This window comes from Acanthochromis polyacanthus, chromosome 15 (genome assembly GCF_021347895.1).
Source record: "Acanthochromis polyacanthus isolate Apoly-LR-REF ecotype Palm Island chromosome 15, KAUST_Apoly_ChrSc, whole genome shotgun sequence".
NCBI lineage: Eukaryota > Metazoa > Chordata > Actinopteri > Pomacentridae > Acanthochromis > Acanthochromis polyacanthus.
In genome coordinates this window covers 4,501,418-4,525,564 of record NC_067127.1, presented here as the reverse complement: position 1 = coordinate 4,525,564, position 24,147 = coordinate 4,501,418, and the positions used below count along the sequence as shown (strand labels likewise).

Genomic DNA, 24,147 nt, shown 5'->3' with positions numbered 1-24,147 from the left:
ACATTCTGCAGCTTGTTTTGTTGTGGTGGGTTTGATGTAGACATGGTAGTTTGCACATTAGAACCTTTTGATCAGAATAACAAGTGTCAGGAATGTAGCCTACATCAGAAATGAGAAAAAAAACCCAACAACAATAGCTCAAGCAAGTTCCTTAAAAGCACTGCTTCCTGAAACTGTGGTCAGACACACACAGTCCTCGAGCAGAAAAATACTTGAAATCCCTCCAACCTCTGAGATCTTTGATGTATAGTGAAGACGCACTGTCGCCTGTCACTGCTGGCTCAGGAATCAGTCACTGCTTCCCCCCTTTTTTCTATTCTCTCTGGTACTGTTGCCTTGCTGCTTTGGAGCCTCCCTTGTCACTTCCTTGTGCCTCCAGTGGAGTTAAAATGTTCCACCAAAGTGTAATATCACTCCACCGATCACACGTTTAATGCTCCGCTGCTCTACGGATTAAAGTCTGTGTCTCAAGAGTTGTATCAGAGCGTGTTTTGTATCGTGACCTGTCATGTATTATTCAGTATTTGTTAGTTTAGTTGTTTTTTACTTTGCATATTTTGTTTGCATTCTGACAGGTGCTATTATTTCATTCAGTTTAATTTTAAATTCAGGGAGGGTTATTATTATTCATTTTTGTTGTGGAGATTGTTTTTTTTTTTTCCCCCTCATGGAAGATACAAATATGACCATCGAGTTTAAATCTAATCTATCCTGGTCCGTTTTGTTTTATGACTTGCTGTAAATTTCCAACGCACCGCTGTAACCCTGTATGTTGGACCTGAGTGACCTCCTTTGTGTGTGAGTGGGCGTTTCCACGAGTGCACTTTTAATTTACAAATCTCTCCCGAGGGAGGATTTCTTCTCACCTGTGCAGATGCATATATTATCTCCTCCAGGAGGTGCTGTTTGGGTAAAAATCCTATCTTTCCTGTGTTTTTTTTAATCCAGTTTAACTCATTAGGAAGTGACTTCAAGTTGACTTAGTGAATCAGATAAGTCACTTCATGTTACATTTGCTCCAAAGATCCGGTTTCAACATTTATTAACAGCGTGTTGCATCATTTTATTTTTGTGTGCTGCCCTTTTGGACACACAACTGTTGCATAAAAGGCTTGCAGGGAGCTGTTTTTTTTTCTTGTTTATATAGTAGGTTTAGTAAAATTTCTAAATAATTCTATATGCACTGTTTTCTCTTCTGTCCCGGGGGACACACTGTCCTGTACAGACACAGGACCATGTATTGCAACATGAATGCTACCTTTGGCTGTGAGCTATGCTGATAATTGCTGAGTGGGTGTCAGGCCTTAAGTGAATTTGCAACCAAGTGAGACAACAAAATATGTCAAAACATGTTTTTCACCTTCCACTTCTCGCTCTAGTCATGCCTCACTCATCCTCCCTCACCTTGCTGTTTGAACTTGGACCTCGTTACAGAGAGAGGAAGTTAAACTGTAGAATTAGGAGTTTCAGCGCCGACACGTGTGGGAGTTTAGCTGCATCAAAGTGCAGATGGTAAATTCTTCCTCAGTCAGTCAGTCACAGTTGGCAGGAAAGGATTAAAGAAAAGAACCTTTAGATGTTGCTGTTTCACATCTAACGAGTCAGAGCCGTTGCTACATCTGTAAAGTGATTAACATTTAATTTATACGTGATTGATTAAATGTTATTTATTGAGCTCAGCAGTTTTTGGTACCTGATGTTGGATCAGGGTTGTTTGTCATGAATAACTTTGACATTCTAGTGTTTCTCAACAACTTTTATTACTGATTTATGTCAGCCTGACCTTTATAAATACCCATAAAATGAATGATCAACATTCATAACAGCGTCATTGTGCATTTGCATAATATGATTACAAAGAGGATTGTAAATTAACAGGAGTTTGAGTTTGCAGCTATCCGAGGGACTCCAGTGCTTTTTCTTTGAGCTAAATGCTAATGTCAGAGACTTTGGTATGAAAAAATGTCACCTAATTTAGCTTTGCCATGTTGCATAGATGGGCTGCACAGTGCAATAGTGGTTAGCACTTTCGCCTTGCAGCAAGAAGATCCCTGGTTCAAATCCCGGCCTGGGATCTTTCTGCATGGAGTTTGCATGTTCTCCCTGTGCATGCGTGGGTTTTTCTCCGGGTACTCCGGCTTCCTCCCACAGTTCAAAAATATGCTGAGGTTAATTGGTTACTCTAAATTTCCCGTAGGTGTGAATGTGAGTGTGATTGTGTGTCTGTATATGTAGCCCTGTGACAGACTGGTGACCTGTCCAGGGTGTCCCCTGCCTTCGCCCGAGTCAGCTGGGATAGACTCCAGCACCCCCCGCGACCCTAGTGAGGATAAAGCGGTGTATAGAGAATGGATGTTGCATAGATGCAGTGCTGCACCAGAACAACACTGTGCAACTTTATTCTTCATGTGAGCAGTCTGCAAAATGTGGTAGAAAAACAATCATCTGCATTTTTGTAGCGTTTGGAGTTCCAGTCATCGCTGACATGCATGTCATACACGGTAGCTAATAAAAACAGGCGGTTGGACTTGTTTAGACTTTGATACTGAAGCAGTGTTGAATGATGCACATCAACTCATACATGGTGCAACTTGCAAAGAAACCCCAAAGATTCCACCTTTAAAGTTGATAGTAGCTGCTGCCTGGACTATATAACATTTAAATATGAAAAAGTAGCAAAATATATACTTTTTTTTTTTTAGAACAGCTAAAAAGGTAATAATATTGAAAAAGCAACAAAAATAATTGTAATAAAATGTACAAAATAACCGTTAATGCTGGAGTCCATCGGTGTTGGCGTCTAAGGTCGGGTTACAGCTAATTTATTTAGAAAAATGGCTGAATTAAGCTACTGGCTGTCATATAATACTCACTTGACTGATAACAAGATACAGAGACAATATGGACATAAGGGAGTGTTCACCTCCTTTCTCTTGCACATAAATGTGTTGAAACATGATGACTTAATGCACTATTCATAAAGCGTGATTGTGTAGTCAGTTATAGTTGACTTATGTATGTAAACTTGATACCATGGCTACAGCGGTTACATAACCTGAGAAACAAGCCACAACTTAACTGTGAATTTGCGTCAAAGGTGTGCTCAGGTAAACAAAAAGCGCTACACCCCTGTGTGTTGGCAAACTAACACTGACAATTAATATTGGACAGAGATTACAGCTTAGGGTGGCAGGAACTGGCACACTAGACCGATTATAGATGGAATTTTTGACATGAAAATGGTGGAAAATCAAGGAAATTACAGCTCAGTGTAAAAGAAGCATGACTGTTCGTGCAGACTTCACGGCAATCTCTCCAGTAGTTGTTGAGATTTTTCAGTCAAAACTGCAGATGTGGATGTTGTGGAGGTTCTAAACAATTCAAAGATATTTGAAGACATCTTATGACCAAAAATGTCTATGCAAAATGTTGTATTCAATATTTGAGTGAAAAACTAATCAACTGACCACCCAAAATTGCCATCCCTGGTTCAATTTATAATGGCGGGACTTTTTGTATCATAGTCGACATTTTTGTTGTCTTCAGGCCTAAAATCAACATTTTTACATAAAGATTATTCTAAATATTATATATACAATTCAGTAAAATTGAAAGTTATTTATAAAGATACTGTAGTAAAACTGTTGACATGTGATAAATCCACACTACTTCACATTAAATAAGTCAGAAAGCCTTGGAGTCTGTCCAGTCTTTTCTTCAGGAGGAAATGACATCATGTGGAGCAGGTCATGTGATCTGGAATTAACACACTTCCTGGAGAGGTGTTTTTGTAATGGGGAACTTAGTGGAAAGGGATTTAATTTGTTTTTTTCCATATAAAATTTGATATATTGCCAAAAAAGAAATATCTGTCATGATTATCTCAACTTTATAAAAAGAACACAATCAAAACTATTTTTGAATAAACTCATTTTGTTATTGTTAAGCTAACTAGAAGGTGGTTGTTATTAAATGTGGACGGTTATTTAGTTGATATTTTAGTCATATTCAGTCATTTTTTATCAATAAATGATTGTTTCCATAATAAGTAATTATAGAATTTGTAAAGACATGATCACAATGAACATAAAAACATTATTCTTTACTTTTAATAAAAATATATGCAATATGTATTGCATTGACTTCAAAAATCCCTCCATTTTATACTGACCCTCTCAACTCGTATCGCTAGTGTGGCTAAAAATAGGAAACTGCTGCACACATCTGTACTTGTGGCTGATTATTTCATCATAAGTGTTGTTCCAAAGTGCCAAATGAAAGGATGAGTTGGCTGCTAATCTGCTAAAGTACATCAAAGTATTTTTAGATCCCCCCCCTTAAGCCTTTAATTTCAGTTTGCCAAACAAATATAAAAACATGCGCGCCATCAGTGCGATCACTTGTCCGTCGACTTTAAAGAGGATTTTTGAAGTCGTCCTCCTGTTCATTAAGCGAACATGCAGATATCGAGCTTTTTTTTTTTTCTTTTCTTTTCCAGTCAGTTCTGTAAGCTTTATCAACTGAGACATCCATCAGTCGAATTCTCCAGTCGGCTTGATATGTCTCTGTATTCCCAGCAGCCTCTCAATCAATCAGTCCATTTTGTTGTGGTTCCCCGTGGCTCCCCTCTGTTGATGCATAGAACCGTCAGAACCCTTCCCGAGCTGTCTCTAATGAGTTTTTCATTATCGCTGGCATCAACTGAATGGCAATGAAACAGAGGTATTAGGGCTGTGTTTAATTGAATCTAACGGGGAGGAGGGAAAAATTATTAGACAAAGCTGTGTTTTAAAGCTGTTGAGAGCTTTTGGGTGCATCTGGAGATGGAGTTGTCATCGTGACTTCTCATGGAGTCGTGGTTTGTGACGAGACATGATGGATTGACCCCCGGGGGAACACCTGTATATATGTTTACATGTGTGCTAGACATCGGCTGATAAGGGTTTTTAAGGGCCGATGCCAAATATTGGTAGTCAAGAAAGTTTGATAACTGATGTTTGGAACTGATATACATTAAATATAATGTTTTAACAGCATGTCATAGCAGACAACCTGTCATTCATAACTAGACTTCTTCATTAATAAGGGTGCCTGTAACTTAACATGTTAAATAGATATAGGAGTGATTCCTCTGCTTATGTGGACTCAACTGAGATTAATTAGTTTTTCTCCTGTAGTTACATCTCCTGTTCTTGTCTATTTTCTTAATATTTCACTGTTGTGTCACTTATATTGCCCACAAACATCCAGATCTTAAAGCATTACTGATTATTGTTTTCTAGTTTCTGTCTCGGGGTCATTTGTGGCAGCTAGCTGTTAGCATAGCCTTAGCTGCTGTGAGAGTAGCTACTGGTTTGCGGCAACGACTTGTTTCTTGTTCAGTTTTTGCTGCTTAAGAGACATTTCTGAGACCACAGAGTGACGACAGACAGAGAGAGGAGGCTGCATCAGACCTACAATTTCTATAATTTCATTTAGCAGCCGTACATCTGAAAGTAGAGCAGTAAGTAGTGCATTTGGGTCAATATATAATTGAGAGGCTTTTGAAGTCCATGGGATATATCTTGCATATATTTTTATTAAAAGTAAAAACATTAATGCTTTTGTTCATTATCATCATGTCTTTGCAAATTCCATGAATATTTATTATGGAAATTGCTAAATATCACTAAAATGTCAACTAAATAACCATCCGAATTTAATAACAGCCACCTTCTAATTAGCTAAACAGTAATAAAATGAGCTTTTTCAAAAATAGCTTTGATTGTATTCAACATTACAAAAACACCTCTCCAGGAAGTGTGCTAATTTCAGATCGCATGACCTGCTCCACATGATGTCATTTCCTCCTGAAGAAAAGACTGGAAGACTCCAAGGCTTTCTGACTTATTTAATATAAAGTAGTCAACAGGTTTACTACAATATCTTTATAAATAACTTTCAATTTCAATTTCACTCAATTGTATATATAATATTTAGAATAATCTTTGTGTAAAAATGCCATGTGGTGTTTGGTTATAGGCGGCCATGTTGATTTTAGGCCCGGAAACAGCAAAAATGTTTACTGTGATACCTGTCAACTACAAAAGTCCCGCAATTATATATTGACCCAGGAAAACGCCAAATATCAGCCATGATAATCGGCCAGGCCAATAATCGGTCTGTCCCTTATGTGTGTGTGTGGCATCAGCTTCCTGCAACAATCCAGGATACTGCTTTTCAGCTCTGTAACAGCAGATTGTGTGTCTGTATTTTTATTTGTGTTGGTGTGCATGTGTGAGCAGCATGCCTGTCGGGGTTTGTGAAGGACCAGGCGAGAGTCCTCTAGCTACTTCAAGGCGTGTCTCCAAGTCATGTCCCAGATAAGCAGAAAGCCACAGACTGAGAAATAAGCAGCTCAATGGGAAGCAAAAAGGGAACTCGGTAGCTTGGTCAGCATCCATTTTTGGCGTATGACTGTAGTGGCCGTTTTTGGCTCGTACAGAGAAGTATCATGTATACTTAAATGATCTCTTTCTTTTTCTAGTGCATCGACAAAAAAGAAAAACACTTAATGCCCACAGAGTGTTAAAAATACCACGTCTCCCAGGGTGCTGTAAAAATCATCGTCTTGTGATGTTAGCGTTGCTTTTTACCGACTATAAACGTCTGTGTTTCCATTCTAGAAAATCAATCTGCGCACAGTCGGCCCCGTGTTTGATTTTTCTCTTTGTGTTATTCTAAAGCTGATGACTCCTCCCTTATGCAACTGTGCCATGAGGAGAGCAGATGAGCGCTTCTTCTGCAGCACACAAAGATTGCTTCCACTTGACCTTGTGTGCTTGTTTGTGTGCGTTTGCGAAAATCCATGAACGCGCCGTTTAACCCCCCCAGTTCACAGCAACATCCAGTCGGACTGTTTAAATGTGTTCAGGCCGTCCTCTGTCGATAAGTCAATGGATTTAAACTCACTCACTGTCCTGTCGCCGCCTGTTATGCAGCAGCGTTTTGCTGTAATTGCGGCATTTTCTTACGCAGCAGTATTTGACCTGATGAAAAATGTAAACAGACAGGCAGGTTATGTAACACAGTGTAGGGTGTCAGGGGGGTTAGTGATTGGACTAAAAACAGAACCGCACTGACAGTGTCACCTCACTCAGACCTGCAGTGTTTGTTTAAAGCGGCGTCACATGTTCCAAAACCTGAAAGCATTCATCATCACTCATTTAATGTTTGTGTTTTGCATGACTGCATGTGTTTCCAATATGTATATGTATATATTTAGCATATGTCTGGCGTGTAGCCATCTGTTTTAACATTTCATCTCATTTTTGCTCTGTATTTATGGTTTGTGTTTTGTTTAATTACATATGTATCTTTTACTGAAGCTTTATAGCTCAGGCTATAAATACTGTGATATGTGGCTTCTTGGTAAATATCCAGCGCTTATATATCTGTCCCGTGGAAAATAAACACACTCGGATAAATACACAAAAGGATTTATGCGACTTCTCAGCATTAATGAGTAATTGGCAGAATAAAGGAGGCAGAGTGAGCAGTGAAATGTGAAAACAGTGGAGGCAGGAACACACCCAGTGCTTTCTAAGTAAAGATTACAGTCTTGAAAACTTGTTTTTTTTTAGTGCCAGAGAGATGACAAATGCACAACAAATGTCCTTGGAATTTTCCCTGCACTGTTTCTCCACAGTGTAGCGGTTGTGAAAATAACAACATGAAGTGAGGGGCTGCTGAGTCGTGATCAGTTTACGCTTTTAATGACTGGCTCTTAGTTTTATTCGGCTGTGCTGTTATTGTAACATTTTCTTGATGGGAATTTGATCCGACAAAAATAATCACAGAGTCCTTTTGGCAGAGAACAACCTTGGATGTGATTTAATTGTCATTGCAGATGGAAAGAAAGAATGTTGACACTGAGAAATACGTGACTGAACTTAGATTATTTGAAGTTTTTTTTCTCTCCCTCTCTCTCTTTCCTTTGAGCTTATCTATGTTTGTGTTGCTGCGTAGAGGCAAGGCACTCTGCCAAGAAGTTACATTACAATCGCGGGTTGACATAAACGTGGGTGTACAAAGGACTTGGAGGGCTTAAATACTTTATTGTGTGTGTAATGTGAACTGAGCAATTATATCTGCCAGCCTTTCAAACAAAGAGCTCCTATCAGGCAGGTTCATGTGTTTTTAATTAACAGCGTTGAGCTTTAAGACATGAGCAGACTAACCAGTGGGAAACCAAAAATAGAGCCACGGATCATCAGTAAATCTGGGGTGCTATAACCTGCTGCGATTCTTTATGATGAGAAATAAAGAAATAACACAAGGCATTGTCATGTTCTATATATGCAGCGGTGAGAAACGCATACGAGCTCTGAGTTTTTCCCCCATCTGCAACAAATATTTCTCTTAGCAGAAACTGTTTGTTTAAAATTTCTTCCCTTCTGTGGGTTTGTCGGTTAACCAGCATCTGTCATTTGCATTATTATACTAACTGGCTGACTGTTACGACGCCCTCGTCTGTAATCTTAAAAATACATCTGTCTGAATTTAAATGCAGTTTCTCTTTTAGGCTGAGTGGGAACTTGAGGATCATGTTTACTAGCACATTGGAGCAATTTGGCAGCCTGCTACCCCATTCAGCACAATGTTGCACTAATCCAGTTTAAAAATAATTAGCTACAGGCTAGCAGGCCTGTGAAATTCCTTTCCCTGATTGTAAATGTTCCTGTCATAGCCTGCGTTCTCCTCAGCTAAAAGTCAGTGTTGCCTGACAGGAAATGCATTTCTGTCTGGGGAAAAAAAAACATTTTCATGTCTGTTTTGTTTAGTTTATTAAGATGTCGGAGACAAAGAGGTGGAAGTACACAGAGACTGTGCTGCATGAGAGCACAGATTTCCTCCTAAATGGATAAATCTCGTTGACACTGTTTCCCTTCCCTCAGCTCCCAACCTGAAGGGGCGACCTCGGAAGAAGAAGTTGTCCATCTCTCAGAAGAGGGAGTCTCAGGGTCAGGGGTCGGCCGGGTCGACCCAGGGTTCGGCAGCAGTGGCAGCACAAGATCCCTGCAGCCCAGAGAGTAAAACGACAAGCAAGGTAAGATGAGCTGGATAAAATGGCATAAAACAACATAAGGCAAGACTTAATTGATCCCCGAGGGGAGATTCACACATTGCATGAGCGACACAGGCAGGAAAACACACAAAAAGCGCTCTCAGTGAAGTCAAAATTGTCACACGTGAATGTATTTATACCTCAGAATATGGAGATGTGTCATGCAGATATTTGTAGCTTAGTTTGAAAGATAGCTCTAATGAATGTTTAGCAAAGACGGTGAGTTTAAGTCCCCATTCATGCACAGTCTTTCCATCAAAAGGAACAACTTTTGTCGTCAACCAACTGCTTTCCACATCGTCCTTGTACCTTCATTCACAAAACAAGGCTACTACGACTCTCAAACAATTCATTGTGAGTGACGAAGCGGCAGTGTAGTGCATTAGTCCGGAGTTTTCACTCAGCACATGTAGAAAAACACAGGACTGTGAAGGCCGCATGCTGCACAAAGGGATGAATCGGTGTGGTATGAACGACAAGCTGGAACTGGGGAAGCTTTCTCACTTTTAATTTGAAAATGATGAAGTATTATCAGTATTATTTGCTGATTGTTTTTCAGTGATTGACTTGTCTGTAAAACAGCTCTAAGACAAAGTAATTTATTTTCATCTGACTCATTTGTTCATTGATAGATTAGTCATGATAGCATCTGTTACCGAGCAGCCCGTTCTTTGTCTGCGTGTCTTTTCTCTGCTTCCAAACACATAGTAGTCTTTAAAACAAGTACAACAAGATCCCACAGTAGAACAAGATGTTCCGTTTCTTTTTTTTCCACAACACTTTCCAACAAGAGGCAACATTGAAAACATGAAAGAGTCACCCAATTATTTAAAAAATCATTTTAGTTAAGGGAAGGAAATGGATAACTAATTTGTACTGGAAACAAATTAAGTCTTCACTTCCTTTTGGTTGGTTTTTGTCATGTTTTATTTTAACCCTCTGAACCCCAAAACCCACCAGCATGTTTTAACAGCATGTTTTCTTTAAAAAATCTCCAACATTTCTCCATTTATGGGTGCCAATAATTATAAACATGAGGAATCTGCAGATTTTGGAACTTCCCAGTTGTTTTTCAAGTACCCTTTGTGACTCTGTGTTATGTCTGGAAAATTAAGCAAATTCATTCTTAAAATAGTGACATTTCATCAAAATCACTTTATTCACTGTCTCATGTATAAAGGTTGTATTCTCTTACCAGACTCTGGGGGAAAAAAACAAACAATTCTGCATTTCTCGACACAACCGTGAAGCCTTTATTGACTCAGCGATGACCAGCAGTCTAGTGGCAAAATTTCCGAGAGTTTTCAGCTGAACTGGGTTGACCTGTAGTCTGTGTTTACACTCATGTAGGAAATAGGAGATAAGTGTGGAAGCAAATTGAATATGTAGTAGTAGTAAATGATCTATCCTGCGTGAAGTCGCCTTTTTTTCTCCAGTATCGGTATCAGATGTGGACACTTGGACTCCAAAGAAATTCAGCTTTTGTTTTCTCTTTTTTAATGATTTGTTGTGTAGAACTTTGTCGTGCTGCAGAGTTTTCTCTACTTGTTGGCTGTGCTGCTTCCATAGAGGTGCAGGATTTTATATTGCAGTTAAAAATGAGCCCAAAGTGAATAAAAATGTGACAACAGCAGAAAACATCCAGAAACGGCTGCGGGTTCAGAGGGTTAAAGAAAATCAATGATTTTCCGTGATATTTTTACTGATATATATAGTAGGAATTGATTCTGTATTTTCTACTTTTCAGTGCTCCTTTTTATTAAGCTCTTGTCTGGCATTGGTCGTGATATTCAAAGTGAAGTAAATATCCGACCTAAGAGCCCGTCCGCAGCGGTTACTCCTATGACCTTGGACAGTTAAATCAATATTAGCAATTCCCTTTCAAAGCTAGAATCAAAGTTATCTGTGCTTAATCTGCGATGACGAGAGGAGCTGCTCCATTGCTAATCAATTATGGGCTTCCTCTGTGGCCACTAAGAATATTTGTTTGGCCTTAAACCCAAACACACCTCACATAAAGCATCTGACATCATTTGAATAACACTCTGTAAAGGCTTTAATTTTCCCTCTAAAAGCGTCCGCTGACTCCGTGTGCTTCTGTCTTCACAGGTCAAACCCAACTGTAAAACGGTACCCAACGGAAAAATATCCACAACAGCCAAACACAAGGCCATTGGCCTCGGCAAGAAACCCTCTGCCGAGGAGAAGGAGAGAGGAAAGGAGAAGGAGAGGGAGGAGAGGAGCGAGAAGGAGGAGAGCAAAGAGGAGGAAACATCAGAGGAGAGCCGAGCAGAGGAGCAGGCTTTCTTAGTAGCACTCTACAAGTACATGAAAGAAAGAGACACGCCCATAGAGAGGATCCCCTTCCTCGGCTTCAAACAGAGTGAGTAGGACAACTTACTCTCTTATTCCCTCACTAGAAATGTTAAACAATGGAGTACCCTACAGTAAACTTTGTGTAGATACATTTTACTGGGGTTATTTTAAAAATTTAGGTCATATCATCGCCAGTGGGGAAGGTTAGCAGGCTGAATGGGGATTAAAAACAATCGGAGTAAAAGACACCTGTAGGAGCAAGCATTAAAGCAGAAAATCCTATTCAGAAGTTCCCCGCAACAAAAAAAAGGAAAAACATATTATTTGAACCTAAAATATCTTGTGCTGAGAGAAGAGAAACACAAGTGTATGTTTCAAATTACAGTTTAGCTATCAGAGGGAAGCTGCGCTGTGTAAGTCATACACGGCGGTGAAATAGGCAGGGGAAAAACCCTGTGTGGATTTTAATAAGCATCTCTAACCACGTGTTATCTATACTTCCCCCCTGCTGTGATCAAAAGGAAAACAAGTAGCTGCCTTTCAGTCTCGTCAAGGGCGGACTTTGTCCTAACTATCCAGAGTATGAGAGCTTCAGGGGACTAAGTGGAGATGCTGCCAATTACTGCAGGCGCTATGCCTAAAATGTAGAAATGAGACTGCTGTTAAAGTGCAACAAAAAGCAAAACTCAATCAGTTGCAGTAATAATAAACTAATGGAATAATTGTCTGTGTTGAGAAAAATGGCATCTAGCAGTCAGTGTGAGACTCAGGAGGCGTCTGTCAGAGCACATTTTGACTGCCTTTTATATACACAGAGAATGTCTTCTCACACTTGTCAAAGGGGCTTCCTGTGAAGGCCAAGAACGTCCTCTAACAGTGCTAAAAGAACATCACATGTATGGGAAACACGTCTGCCCGAGATGAAAGATGTCTAATATAGGTCGGATGCTTAGCTTGCACTCGATGTGCACGGGACAGAGAGAAGAAACGCGCACAAACATCATAAAAGGGCGCGCTCTGGTCTCTTGAAACTGAAAAAGTGTTTGTTTTAGGCGTTTGATCTCGAGGCAAGGCACATGAGAACGTGGGCTCTCATCTCAAACTGCGGTTTTTCAAATTTCACTTCTTCCTCGGTCTTTATTCTGAGGAAAGGAAATCACATTTGCATTCACGTCGAAGGAACCAAGAAAGATTTAGCCATTCAGATCAGAACGTGTCGCGACAACTCTGGCAAATTAACGAGAGGCAGGAGAGGGAGAGAGATGTCTACAGAATGTACCGGTGACAGTTTATGGCATAGTAAAACTCGTTACTCCAAACTATTACATGAAGGTAAGCTGTGGTCGCCTCGACTCTGCTAACCTCACCGCGGTATTTTGACAGTCCTGTCATCTTGACTGCCGACATGTTGTTGCTTAAATAGGTCATTGTGGTTGCGGGAGATAGAGAGTCGGAGCGAGGAAGACGCAGACAGAGATGGAGGGAGAATTACATAGCCAGCACGCTTTACTTTTAGTTGGCATTTCTCGGTTGGAGCGCAGAATAAAGTTGAGGTCCGTGCGCCAACTGTTTTACATACAGTACATGCTTTGAATCTGAAAACCAGACACATCATAAGCAAGGCCCTCATTAAATGGTGAAATCATGCTGTTTAAACTTCGTCCTTGGCAGCGAGCACACATCAGCACATGTAAAGAGGAGGGAAAAAAAGAAAAAAACATCATAATTAATACAACAAACCCTTAGATGTAATCAGGCGCCGTTTTCATATTCTTCCCTTTAAACTCACTACAAATGCATTAAAAGATCAAAGCGCTCACTTTCCTGTAATGGAAATTGAAATTATGTTGTTTTAGTTGCATTTGAGTAATAATCTTTTTTATGAAGTTCTCTAGAGTTTAACAAAGCAACAGATGGTTGAATGATTTACCAGACTTACCCATGCTTTGTTGGCTCGGCCACTAAAATATCCATTTGATTCCCGTCCAAAAAAATTCCCTATCCGTGGCTGAACACGGACTGTTCCTTTATATTCCACCTCGTCTCCCTCGCTGTGGACTCTGACTGGATCTATTTTTTTCAAGGCTGCAATTGCGTGTCTTTACAGCCCAGCAGAGAGACATGAACCACTAAAATTCAGTCAGTTTGCCTATACCCCAAATGGCTCGTAACATATTTTAACCCCAGTAATAATAATAATATTTAAACTTTAACAGAGTGTTTTCCTGCTTTGCTCTCATGTCGAATTTCTATCTCACTCCAGGGTTTGAATGCATTGAATATCCTGGAGCAGAGGTGCTAATTTGAGACCAGTTGACCTGATATTTAGATTATTGTCATGAAAAACATAAACTTTACATTGTGAGAGGCTGAAAAATGTAACTTTGTGCTTGAAATTATTAATCTGATCTAAAAATTTTAGAGCTGCAGCTAATGAATGCAGGTTTTTTCATTAATGAAATGCCAAAAAATGTTCAAAAAGATGCTTCCAAGAGCCAAGGTGATATTCTTGTTTTGTTCACAAACAAAAGATATTCAGTAACAGAAAAGAACAGCAAACCAGGAGCTCGACCCAAAGAATACTTTTCAATATTTCTCCTTAAAAAACTACTTTAATTTAGCTAATTGTTTCAGCTGTAATGCTCTCTTTTTGTACATATATCTACTGCATTAGATGGCTCCATTTAACAGCCCTCCACTGTTTAAAAGGCTGAATGCACACTAGCACTTGAATCACAGAAAATTACTAATAACTGTCGCTGCGGTTTATTCACCCGAGCTGCCGTCCTTCCATGTTTTATCACTCGGTATTTATTGACTTTGCTCTACAGCTGCTGCCGTTTAAGTTGTACGGTTGCAGCAGGGGCTTTGAGAGAAATTACTGATTGTGGAATGAGGAGGAATGAAACAAGGGTAGCGGTGGTTTGCATTGTGTATTCTGAATGCCCTTGATCTGCGAGATTAACTGGTAAGTGTGTGCGTGTGTGTGCATCTGTGTGTGGCAATTTCAGATGCATGTGTGCTTCGGCGCATGGGCATCAGCATGTGATTGTGAACATCAGTTCCAATTTGTCTCCCTCTTTCAGCCTTGTTGTCTAATTGCCATGCCATCGGTGTGTCATTTAGGCTGCATTGTGTTCCTGTTTTGTCATCCTTATCTCAGTGATAATTGCCCCTGCCAAATAGAGGGAAATTAAGAAAAGAAATTGCTAATGACAAGACATCTAAGAAAAGGCATGTTCTCTCATTTCCTTTATGTGTTCTGTTCCCTCCCAGTCCCGTGTGCTATTGTGGTAATTACAGTCGATGCATAACAAGCTAGTTAAATAGACCGTCTTTCTGTTTCTACAGTCAGAAAGCACAATATGCCAGCGTGCTCAGTTCAAACAGAAAAACCTACCCAGCTCCCTTTGTTATTCCACCCGTGCATTGACAACGGTCGCAGAGAGGAGGGAAGGAAAAAATCAATGCTGTCAAATGCGGAGATAGGAAAATGTCATTTTGACAAATGCAAGGCTTTGTGTACGCACAGATTGAATTTTGATGGATTTCTCCCCAGGCGAGGCCTCCTCTTCTTATTTATAGGCCTTCATATAAAAATGTTAAACAATGATGTTACAGAAAGCAAATACAAATGTCATTGGCACAAAAGTCCTCCAATGAACTCGCAGTTCTTTGTTTGTGTGAAATATTTTTCTTTCAAAGATAGACAGCCATTTGAAGGCTTTCTGAAAGCGTACGTGGCTATTTTTAGGAAAATGTTACACAAGACTTGTATTTTGATACGGCCTGTCATGGGGCATTTGCATGGGGAAATCAATGCAAATGAATTTGCATTAGTTCAAACAGAAGTTTGAACATATTGCCAAGTGTTTGATGCTTGTAATGGTTTTCATTCATACCTGCAGGCTGCAGCTGAGGGTTAACAAATCTCTTTGTCAGGATGAAGCATATGCTGTATTTTGTCACATAGTGCTGTTTGTTCAAGTACTCAGTATTCATTTGCAGCCTTTCAGCTCAAGTGCAGCATTGTTTCGTGTGAAAACGATGAAAAGCTGTTTTCATTTTGCCATTTCAGGAATATGTGATTACTTCTATCGTCCGAATTTGTTTGTTGTTCATTTATTTGCGTGTGCTGGATTCGGTTTATTGATAATCTGTATTTAATTTTACTGATCCCTACTGTACTTGCATATAATATGGTTATCACACGAAGATTTTATCCACAAAGCTTTTCACGAGCTAATAAAATATGGTGCTTTGTTTTTAAAATAACAAACTAAATGTATTTTAACCCTAAAACCTGATGACGCGTTAGAAAGGCATGTTATCTTTTTAAAAAAAATCGCCAAAATTACACCATTTATCCAAGCCAGAAACTGTGAAAACAGAATCACTTTCACCTTCAACTTTCTGACAGTCCTTGAACTCGTCATCTGTGATGCGCTGCCCCATTGAGAAACTAAATCTAAGCTTAGAATGGTTATATTTCATCTTTTTGTTTTTAAATTCTACATGTCCAATGTGAAAATGTTTTAAAAATCAATCATTTGCTATAATCAGATTTTGTGAAAAGCTGAAAATTCTGAGTTTGTTGGTGCTTTTAGTGACTCAGCTGCAGCCAACAGTTCCGTGACAAAAATGAATGGACTTTTCAGCTGAACTGCAGGCAGCGCTTCCTCAGAGCAGACAGGAGATAAAAATTTAGCCGGTAAAATATCTGTTATATATAGATTCATCTTTTTTCCAAGCACAAAATAAAAATGCACAAATTGATACCATGTTTTTTTTTAGTTTTTTATAAGAATGTTTGTATTTTTTCCGTAGAGGTGCAGGTTGTTATGCTGCAGATATGCAAAGTTTGCTTCTGTGAAAATGGCAACAACACACAGGAAGTGCTTGAGTTTCATAGGGTTAAAAACAAAACAGACACACGTAGTAAAATTACTCCACCATGAGCTTCAAGTACAACATTTGAATCCTGTTTACTTGCATGAGTACTAATAGTCCATGTAACATGAGCATAGTAATTGATGGAACATACACTGTAGTAGTTTAGCACTCAGAAAGGGGCCATTCTGCTATTTATTACTTGAATGAATGACTTTAACTTGTATGGGACAGTTTTTTTTTTCTCTCACTGCTGCTTTTACTTAACTGAAGGCTGAAAATATTCGTCTCTCTGGTGTAATGACTGTATATGACGTCATGTGTTTCAGCCCGGGTCCCTTCCCAGAGTTTCTAACTGCCTTGTTTGTCTTCTGTCTCCCACAGTCAACCTTTGGACTATGTTTCAAGCTGCTCAGAAACTCGGAGGATATGAGTTGGTAAGTATTCACATATGTGGCAATATATTCCTTCTCTTTCGTCAAGGTCCCTCCCTTCTTTTTTTTCCTCCTATCTCCCCCTCCTCTTTTTTCTGTTTCCCTTCTTCTCACATCCTCCTGCTCTTTTCCTTCCCTCTAATTCCATCTTCCTACCTGTCTTTCCTCCCCGTCTTTTCTTTCTCTGCCCTCGTTCTGCCCCTTGAGGTCAGCCGCCGTTTTCCCAAGAAGAAAGTCTTGCTCAGAGCCACTTTTAGCAGAAATGATGCTGTTGTTTCAAAACCCCCTTGGAGTGGAAAACACATGTTCCTCTGTTCTGCACTGGTCAGAAGGAAATTGGATAAATCGCTCATTTTTTCCCATGTTGGAGGAAAGAAAAAAGAAATGAAAGGAAATGCACATACATAACCACAAGTGTGCACATGTACAATGCTGCACACACACACAGACAGACAGCTAAAGGGAGTCAGAAAAAAAGAAGTGTGTATGAGGCATTTAAGTTGGCAGCTTCACCTGCCGTTTATTCACTCCCTATTCATGTGCGACGTGTTTCCGAAGTGAAGTCAGTGTTTGATGTTAAGTCGTCAAGCTGATTGCTCATGCCTGCTTCTTCATTAGCTGGCTTTATAATTTCATCCAAACAGACAGCCAGACCGGGCCGTAAACAGGATACAGCTCATGTAACTGGGGCTCATATCCCTTAAAAACCCTCATATCTGTGGCTGATTATCTCACATTTCATGTCGAGGCTTTGTTAGCTCTGTGGCAGCGTGGATTTTTGTGCTGCAGCTCGTCCGTTATTCCCATCTGTTGTGGGATGAGGGGTTGTAGCAGGAACAACTGACTGCATGATGTTAACAGAGCTTATTATGTTAGAGAATTGAGTGTTGAGGATTCAATAACTGGAACATCATGACTCAGTAAATCCCCAAGACCTTGAAATGATGTCAACCACTTAGATATATATATATTTTTTCTCTCTCTCTCATATTTTTCAATTTTCCTTTACTCTTCATTCATCTTCTTGTCATCTTTTGTCTCTCTCTTTCTCCCTTTGCCTTATCGCTCCGTCTTCTCGTCCGTTCCTCCAGATCACGGTCCGCAGACAGTGGAAACATGTATATGATGAATTGGGCGGCAACCCCAGCAGCACAAGCGCGGCCACGTGTACACGGAGACACTACGAGAGGTGAGTTATTATGTCGGCTGCTTATGTGTGACACGGTGCTGTTATGCATGCACACATGGAACAGTTTGCATCGCCTGAAGAGAGTAAACTCCTTCACAGCTGCATCAAATATGATTTCACAATGCTTTATTCATAACATGAGGACACCGCAAGACAAATATTGATTTTATTCAAGGGAAACCAGTGTAGTTGCACATACATGAAGAAACAGCGCCTGCAACAGTGGGACGGTCTGCAAAGCACTCCTCACTGCTATGGCATGTAGATCTAATTGTTTTAAGTAATGCATTCTGTGTGGATCTAAAGCGGTTCATGATGAGATTCAGTCATTTCTCAGGATTAATTGATCAGTTGTGAGCCACTATGGAACCAATTACCTCTGTAATCTCCACCCATTCTGCTCCACAAGCCAACTGAAGGGGATTAAAAAGCTCAAAATAACAGCAAAGTTTGAATTATTAACAGGCCTACATGAGTACGCCGTATATACAGTAGCTACGCCTCACTACGCCCCGCTATATATGCATTACAAGCACACAAAGCTGCATGATAAACCGAAAACAGCACTTTAATGTATTCATCTAATCATTCAGTCAGATACTGCAGCATTTTGAACCTCCACATTATAATCACTCAGATGGTATTACCAAACCAAAGCAAGCATATGGATATGATCCTGAGGGAGCTGTGCAGGGTATTATGCAGGGCTGCTTGCAGACACACACACACACACACACACACACACAAACACACACACACTCCCACTTTCCCAAGGTTAAACAAATGCCAAATACGATCTTCCCAGCAAGCGATAACCAGTCGCTCATGAAGCAGGTCATTCCTCCGGGCCGGCGACCCTCTCCACATCCCTGCGGCTGCTGCAGGTTCATGCATCAGCACAGCTCAGGCGTACACACACACACACACACACACACACACCTGTCAGTAATACAGCAATATGCCAGCCGTGCCATATGAGGGAGCCAGGCTGCTTCATATTGTGTCAGGATTGCATGCTGTAAGCGAATTCGCATGCAGAGGCAGCGGCGGCCAGAGTGGCTTTTCCAGGAAATTTGCGAAACCATAGGTGTGAGAGCGTATTTGCAGACAAGCTGACAATGTGCTTCTAAATGTTGGGCTCAGGCTGCGTTTCCAGGACGGATGCTGCTGCACTGTGGACTTCCTTATTTGCACTAACAATAGACTATCAATACCTGGTTTCAGAGGGAGGGAAAAGAAGTTGTTTTATCGCCAAAGTCAGAATATATCCTTCTTTCTTGCAGAATTTGCTTTGATGCCAGATGTGAAAAGCTATATTGTTCATTAGTGTGTAAGGCATAAATAGGGTGGCGGGGAGGGACTCAGGCGGAGTAGGACGAATTCATGTGGGAAGCGCTGAGGTGTGACTGCTGCTGCGCTGGCCTTTCCCTGTCCAGCCACCGAGAAGCAGCTGAGAGAAAATAATGCTGAATCAATACAAAGCAATAATATCCACACACTGCAGTGAATATGAGGCTGACAGAGAGAAGATGTGGGAGGGAGGGGTGAGGGAGGGAGGGAGAGAGAGATCAGCTGAAGCTGAGCAAGTTTCCATTCAGGGGAATAATTTTAGCTGAGCCTTGATGTTTGGGCTGCTTGGAGGGCAATTAGCTTCATTGTATTAACTCAGCAAACACGGCCATTCTCTCTGCATGATGAATGAGGCTGTTTGTGGGCTCGCTGAAGTGTGTGTTTGTTCCCCAGAGGCGTCTTTGTTTCCACCTTTAATCATTAGTCAATGTGCTACAGAAATATAATTCACGGGGAAGAATCTGCAGTGTACAAACTGGAACAACACCTATGTTTTCCTCCTCTCTCAGAAGGATCACTTCCGATTTGTCTCAGCGGGCCAAAGTGGAGTAGAGCAGGAAATAAAAAGTCTCCAGCTAGTAGGAAAAAAGGAAACAATATTTCAGGATGTAATTGCTTTCAATTAAGTGGATATTCTTGGCCGTCTTGGTGTTATTTGGGTTAAAGACTGTGAATATCCACAAGCATTCAACTCTCATTTTAAATTATACACATTATCCCTTTACAGCCCTAATGGTAAAATCATATGAAATGGTTTCCTAGGAGATGTTATTGTGAAAGACGGAGCCAGGGGCATAATCACTATATTTATGCTGTCCAGGAGCAGGCGGTAATCACTGGCAGAAATGGAGTTACGTAGCTGGAATTGAACAGGAGATAACCTCAGCTAATTGTCATTTTCAAAGTTAGCGTTGTTTAGTCACAGAGCGCCGAAAAATCAAGGGAAAAATCAATGCAGAGATGTCCAAGGCAAGGTCCGCCGCCGCAGCTACGGGGAAGCTTTAATGATATTTATTTAAACCGTTTCCCGAGATTAGCTGTCAGGGCCCAGCGCTCTGAATTAAAAATGAGGTCATGAAAAAGATGGCATCAATAACCTTGAAATAGACTGCCTTTTGCTTCTGTGCTGTGCCATTTTCTCTGTGCTCTCCCCCCCTTCTCTCTCTCTCTCTCTCTCTCTCTCTCTCTCCCCACTCCCTGCCTTGCACTTCATGCTGTTTCTTTCATTATACAGGTCAGCGCCTTTTAACAGCTCCTACATATTTAATCTTCCTGGTTTCCTACGTGATCTCTTGTTACAGAAACATCACATTCCACTATCTCTGTTCATTTCTGCCTGTTACAGATTTTTAATACCTCACCATGCCTTGGCACTCTAATGTAATTGCACAACGGGGTTGGTATTGGGGTGGGTGAGTTTTGGAGGTGGTGGTGGTGGTGGTGGTGGGGGGGGTATCCATGGCAACAGAGAAGCAATTTAGAATAATTTGCTATTTAAAAACTCTGAGGTTTTTGGGAAACAGCGAGAGCGTGCAGATGAGGGGGTTTTCGGATTAAATCATTTCATCTTAAAAGTATTCGATGTTTGCCAGATGTAGTGTACACACAGAACGACGCGAGGCCTGTGAAATATTCTCCGGCTCAGATCATGCAGATATGTGTTTCTTTTAAGACAGATGCACGCCTGTTCCAATTTTAGTCGACTAGATGTTTTATTGATTCAGCCTTTATTCATTCCTCCTGGTATCGATGTTCCTCTGAATTCACTAAAGCTGCTCTCCAGATATAAAAATACATTATTAGAAAACCTTGAGTCCGTCCGTATGCTGAGAATTATAATAGCACAGATTTCTTTTGGAGGGGGGAGAAAAAAAAGGACACAAGCTTGTTTTGTAAATTTTATTCTGCGAGTACCGTGCAGCCGTCAGCATCTCTCTGCATTGTCCTTGCTGTTTTAAAGATACATCAAACGTGGCGCATTATGCTTTAGCCTGGCCTTTTTTTTCTAATGCTGTAGCCCAAACACAGTTTTCAATTATTCTGCTCTCTTGTTCCAAAGCACAGAGCATCATTGGGCTGCAGTGAGAGGTGGTGTGGAGGGAGTATCACCTTCATGTCCTGCCTGCTTTTTTAATTCCCAAATCTGAGAGAAGCAGAGGGAGACAGACAGACAGACAGCAGCAGTGACAGATTTTCAATAAACAGGGAAAAAATGATTCAGTATTAAGAAATAAAGGAGGGGGAGAAAGCAGAGAGAGAGAGAGGGGAAGTTGGAATATGAGAACACTGGTTGTGTATTGTCTGTCAGCATTCCTTAACACTATAAACAATGTCTCAACATGTTGTCCGTATCAAAAGCATGGCCAAATTCTTTGTATATCCATTACTCTTCCACTGGATCTGGACTCCAGCTACAGTGGGAATGCAGCCAAAGAGCTGCATGTTCTTTACACTAAAATAGCAGGCAGCTATTTTAACCTCTGAGAGCTCCATGGTTTCCCCAAGACAAATGCTTCATTGAGCATTCTGTGATAAAATCTTTTTTGTAGCAATCTAGCAAATCACAATATCGAGTGATTTCTTTATGTGTGGAATTTAATCAAAAGGTCCGAGGTTTTCTTCCCCTCGTGGCAGTGAGAAATCGCAAATTATGGCAGTGATGTGTGACAGGCAATCGACTGTATGAGAATCTATTCAAGTCTACTGAGATTAATAACTAGTTCAGTGTAGCAAATTAAATTAATGGTGTTCTTGCTGAGATTTCAGTCCACTTTAGGGCAGCAAAAGGGAACATATTCTGTATATTATGGGGTATTAATAGTTGAGTTGACTGAAAGACTGGAGTCTTCCTTATGCAGAATAGTACACATTTATTTTAAACAGTTAGCACTCTTGGCTCACACCTGCTATGGCGAACATTTACTGCAAGCTGCAGCAGCTAATGAGAGCAAACCCCGAGGGAACAGTAGAGGTCATTTTAAATCTGGGTATTTTCAGACTTGACAAAGGACTTAAGTTTTTCATACATTCCTGCGCTGCCCTCCTGTTTTAACTGCCATGAATGAGGGTCATCTGAAGTGGTTTGGCTTCGAGACAAAAGAGGGGCTTTGAGGCATGAATCCAAAGCGGAGGGACCAGCTACAATGTCTGTTTATCCCTCTGCTGGCATCTGGTTGCTCTCTTCTCCACTGCAGTTATTGTTTCTCATTGCTGTGATGATACTTAATCACTGCACTTAGATTTGATAAAGATTTGATTTTTATCTGCTTTATTTTATTCTCTTTCCTCGCAGACTTGTAAAAAGTAAGTCTTGTTCTTTCCTGCAAATCTTTCTACAGCCCCGGGGGCTTGTCCACCAGCTCTTTAAATAGTTTCTTTTCCTTTTTTTAACACGTGAAGCAGCTCTTGTGATCTTAACACAACACCAGCTAAATTAATTTCAGCCGGATGGGAGGGAAATTGTTGAAATGGAACAGCCCGCAGGCTTTTCCACTTATTTGGTGACCTTAGGCATTTCTTGGATTTGAGCACACTGCTTTTCCGTGTAACACAAAACTCAGTATGAGAGCAGCACATTGCTGGAAAGTCACCTTGTTTTGCCAAGTTGGTCTTTTTTTGGGAGGGGGAAGCGCTTTGTGTGTAATCCATTATTTCAAAGGCCACAGATCTGCTTAGTAGACACTCGTGCCTTTGATGAATTACACCTCATATGATCTTCCTGATTCCGAGATGACTCGGATACAATGCATAATACATATAAAGAAATATTTTTTCCTGACTTAATTACATGAGGCAGCTTCTATCTCATTGTTTAATCTCTTCCACTGCATATTTTAGTGACTGTTATCATACATGGAAAACGGCTGCTTAACAAAAGCCAAGTGATAAATTGGCATGAGAGGAAGTTAAGTATTTATTGACCTCATAAAAATGTTGCTCCTGCCTTTATGAAATTCTTTCCTGGAATCAGTCAGTGCAGCATTCGCCCCCAAGTGGCTCAGATTACAAACTGCACCTGGCTTTTTCTCAACTAATGCAGCGACTGCCAAACCCTTCCCCTGCCTTGGAGGAAATTGCTACTTACATTTGGTATTGTATTATGAGTGCTTATTAGATCATGTTACAAGATCATGACTAAGTTATACGTGCACCGCTTGACATTATTCCGGTCTTTTACATTCAGGGCTTAATTGTTATTTTAATTTGTCACTTTTTCCTGGCTTTCCACCTTTTTATTTATAGAATTCCAAATCAAAAATGGAGCGAGAGCTTGTTAAGTGTAACAAAGCAAATAATTCTGACAATGAAGGGAACTTCCGCGGGCTGATTTTTGGTTTCCTGGCCAACATAAGGTCTTAGACTTTCCATTTGAAACTATTTAAGGCTCCAGTAATTTCCCGGGCTCAGCTCTTACATTATCCCGGCCAGCGACACCCCAGCCCCCCACCCCTATTGACATTCCATAAAGTTGACCCAGGCCAAGGCAGCCATCGCTTTCCCACAGATTCATGCTGATAGTCAACAGTGCTCCCTGGTATACATACAGAGTAAATGCCACTTTTCCAGCCCTTTGATCTCTAATAGTGACTTTGACATTGGCACATGTTGAATATCCATTTTCAAACTTGAGAAAAATTAGAATTTTATGATACCTTCCCTCTAATTATAGAAGCCTGAGAAGCACTTCCCTATTTGTAATAAATACCACTGCAGCTATTTGGAAAGTTTAAAAGCTGCATGTTTGAATCTCTGTTTTTCTAGGATGCCTCATTGCTTTATTCACAATCTTTTTTGCTCTTCATTAACATGTCATTATTCCCCCCCCCCCCCCCCCCCCACCCCCCCCCCCCCCCCCCCCCCCC

At 40.5% G+C, this 24,147-nt stretch overlaps 1 protein-coding gene and 1 long non-coding RNA gene across 2 annotated transcripts in view; one reads left to right on the top strand and one right to left on the bottom strand.

Annotated features, from left to right (window-relative positions):
* The window catches only part of arid5b (AT-rich interaction domain 5B), an 86,320-nt gene that overhangs the window by 56,239 nt on the left and 5,934 nt on the right, over window positions 1-24,147 (top strand). Inside the window, 4 exon segments of the mRNA XM_051959945.1 lie at window positions 8,937-9,088; window positions 11,216-11,489; window positions 16,697-16,749; window positions 17,838-17,935. Coding sequence (XP_051815905.1) covers window positions 8,937-9,088; window positions 11,216-11,489; window positions 16,697-16,749; window positions 17,838-17,935 — 577 coding nt within the window.
* LOC127537520 (uncharacterized) lies at window positions 8,809-13,965 on the bottom strand. Its single transcript, XR_007947234.1, has 2 exons — window positions 13,362-13,965; window positions 8,809-9,057 (listed from the first exon to the last, which is right to left on the bottom strand). It is a non-coding gene; the product is annotated as an uncharacterized LOC127537520 (long non-coding RNA).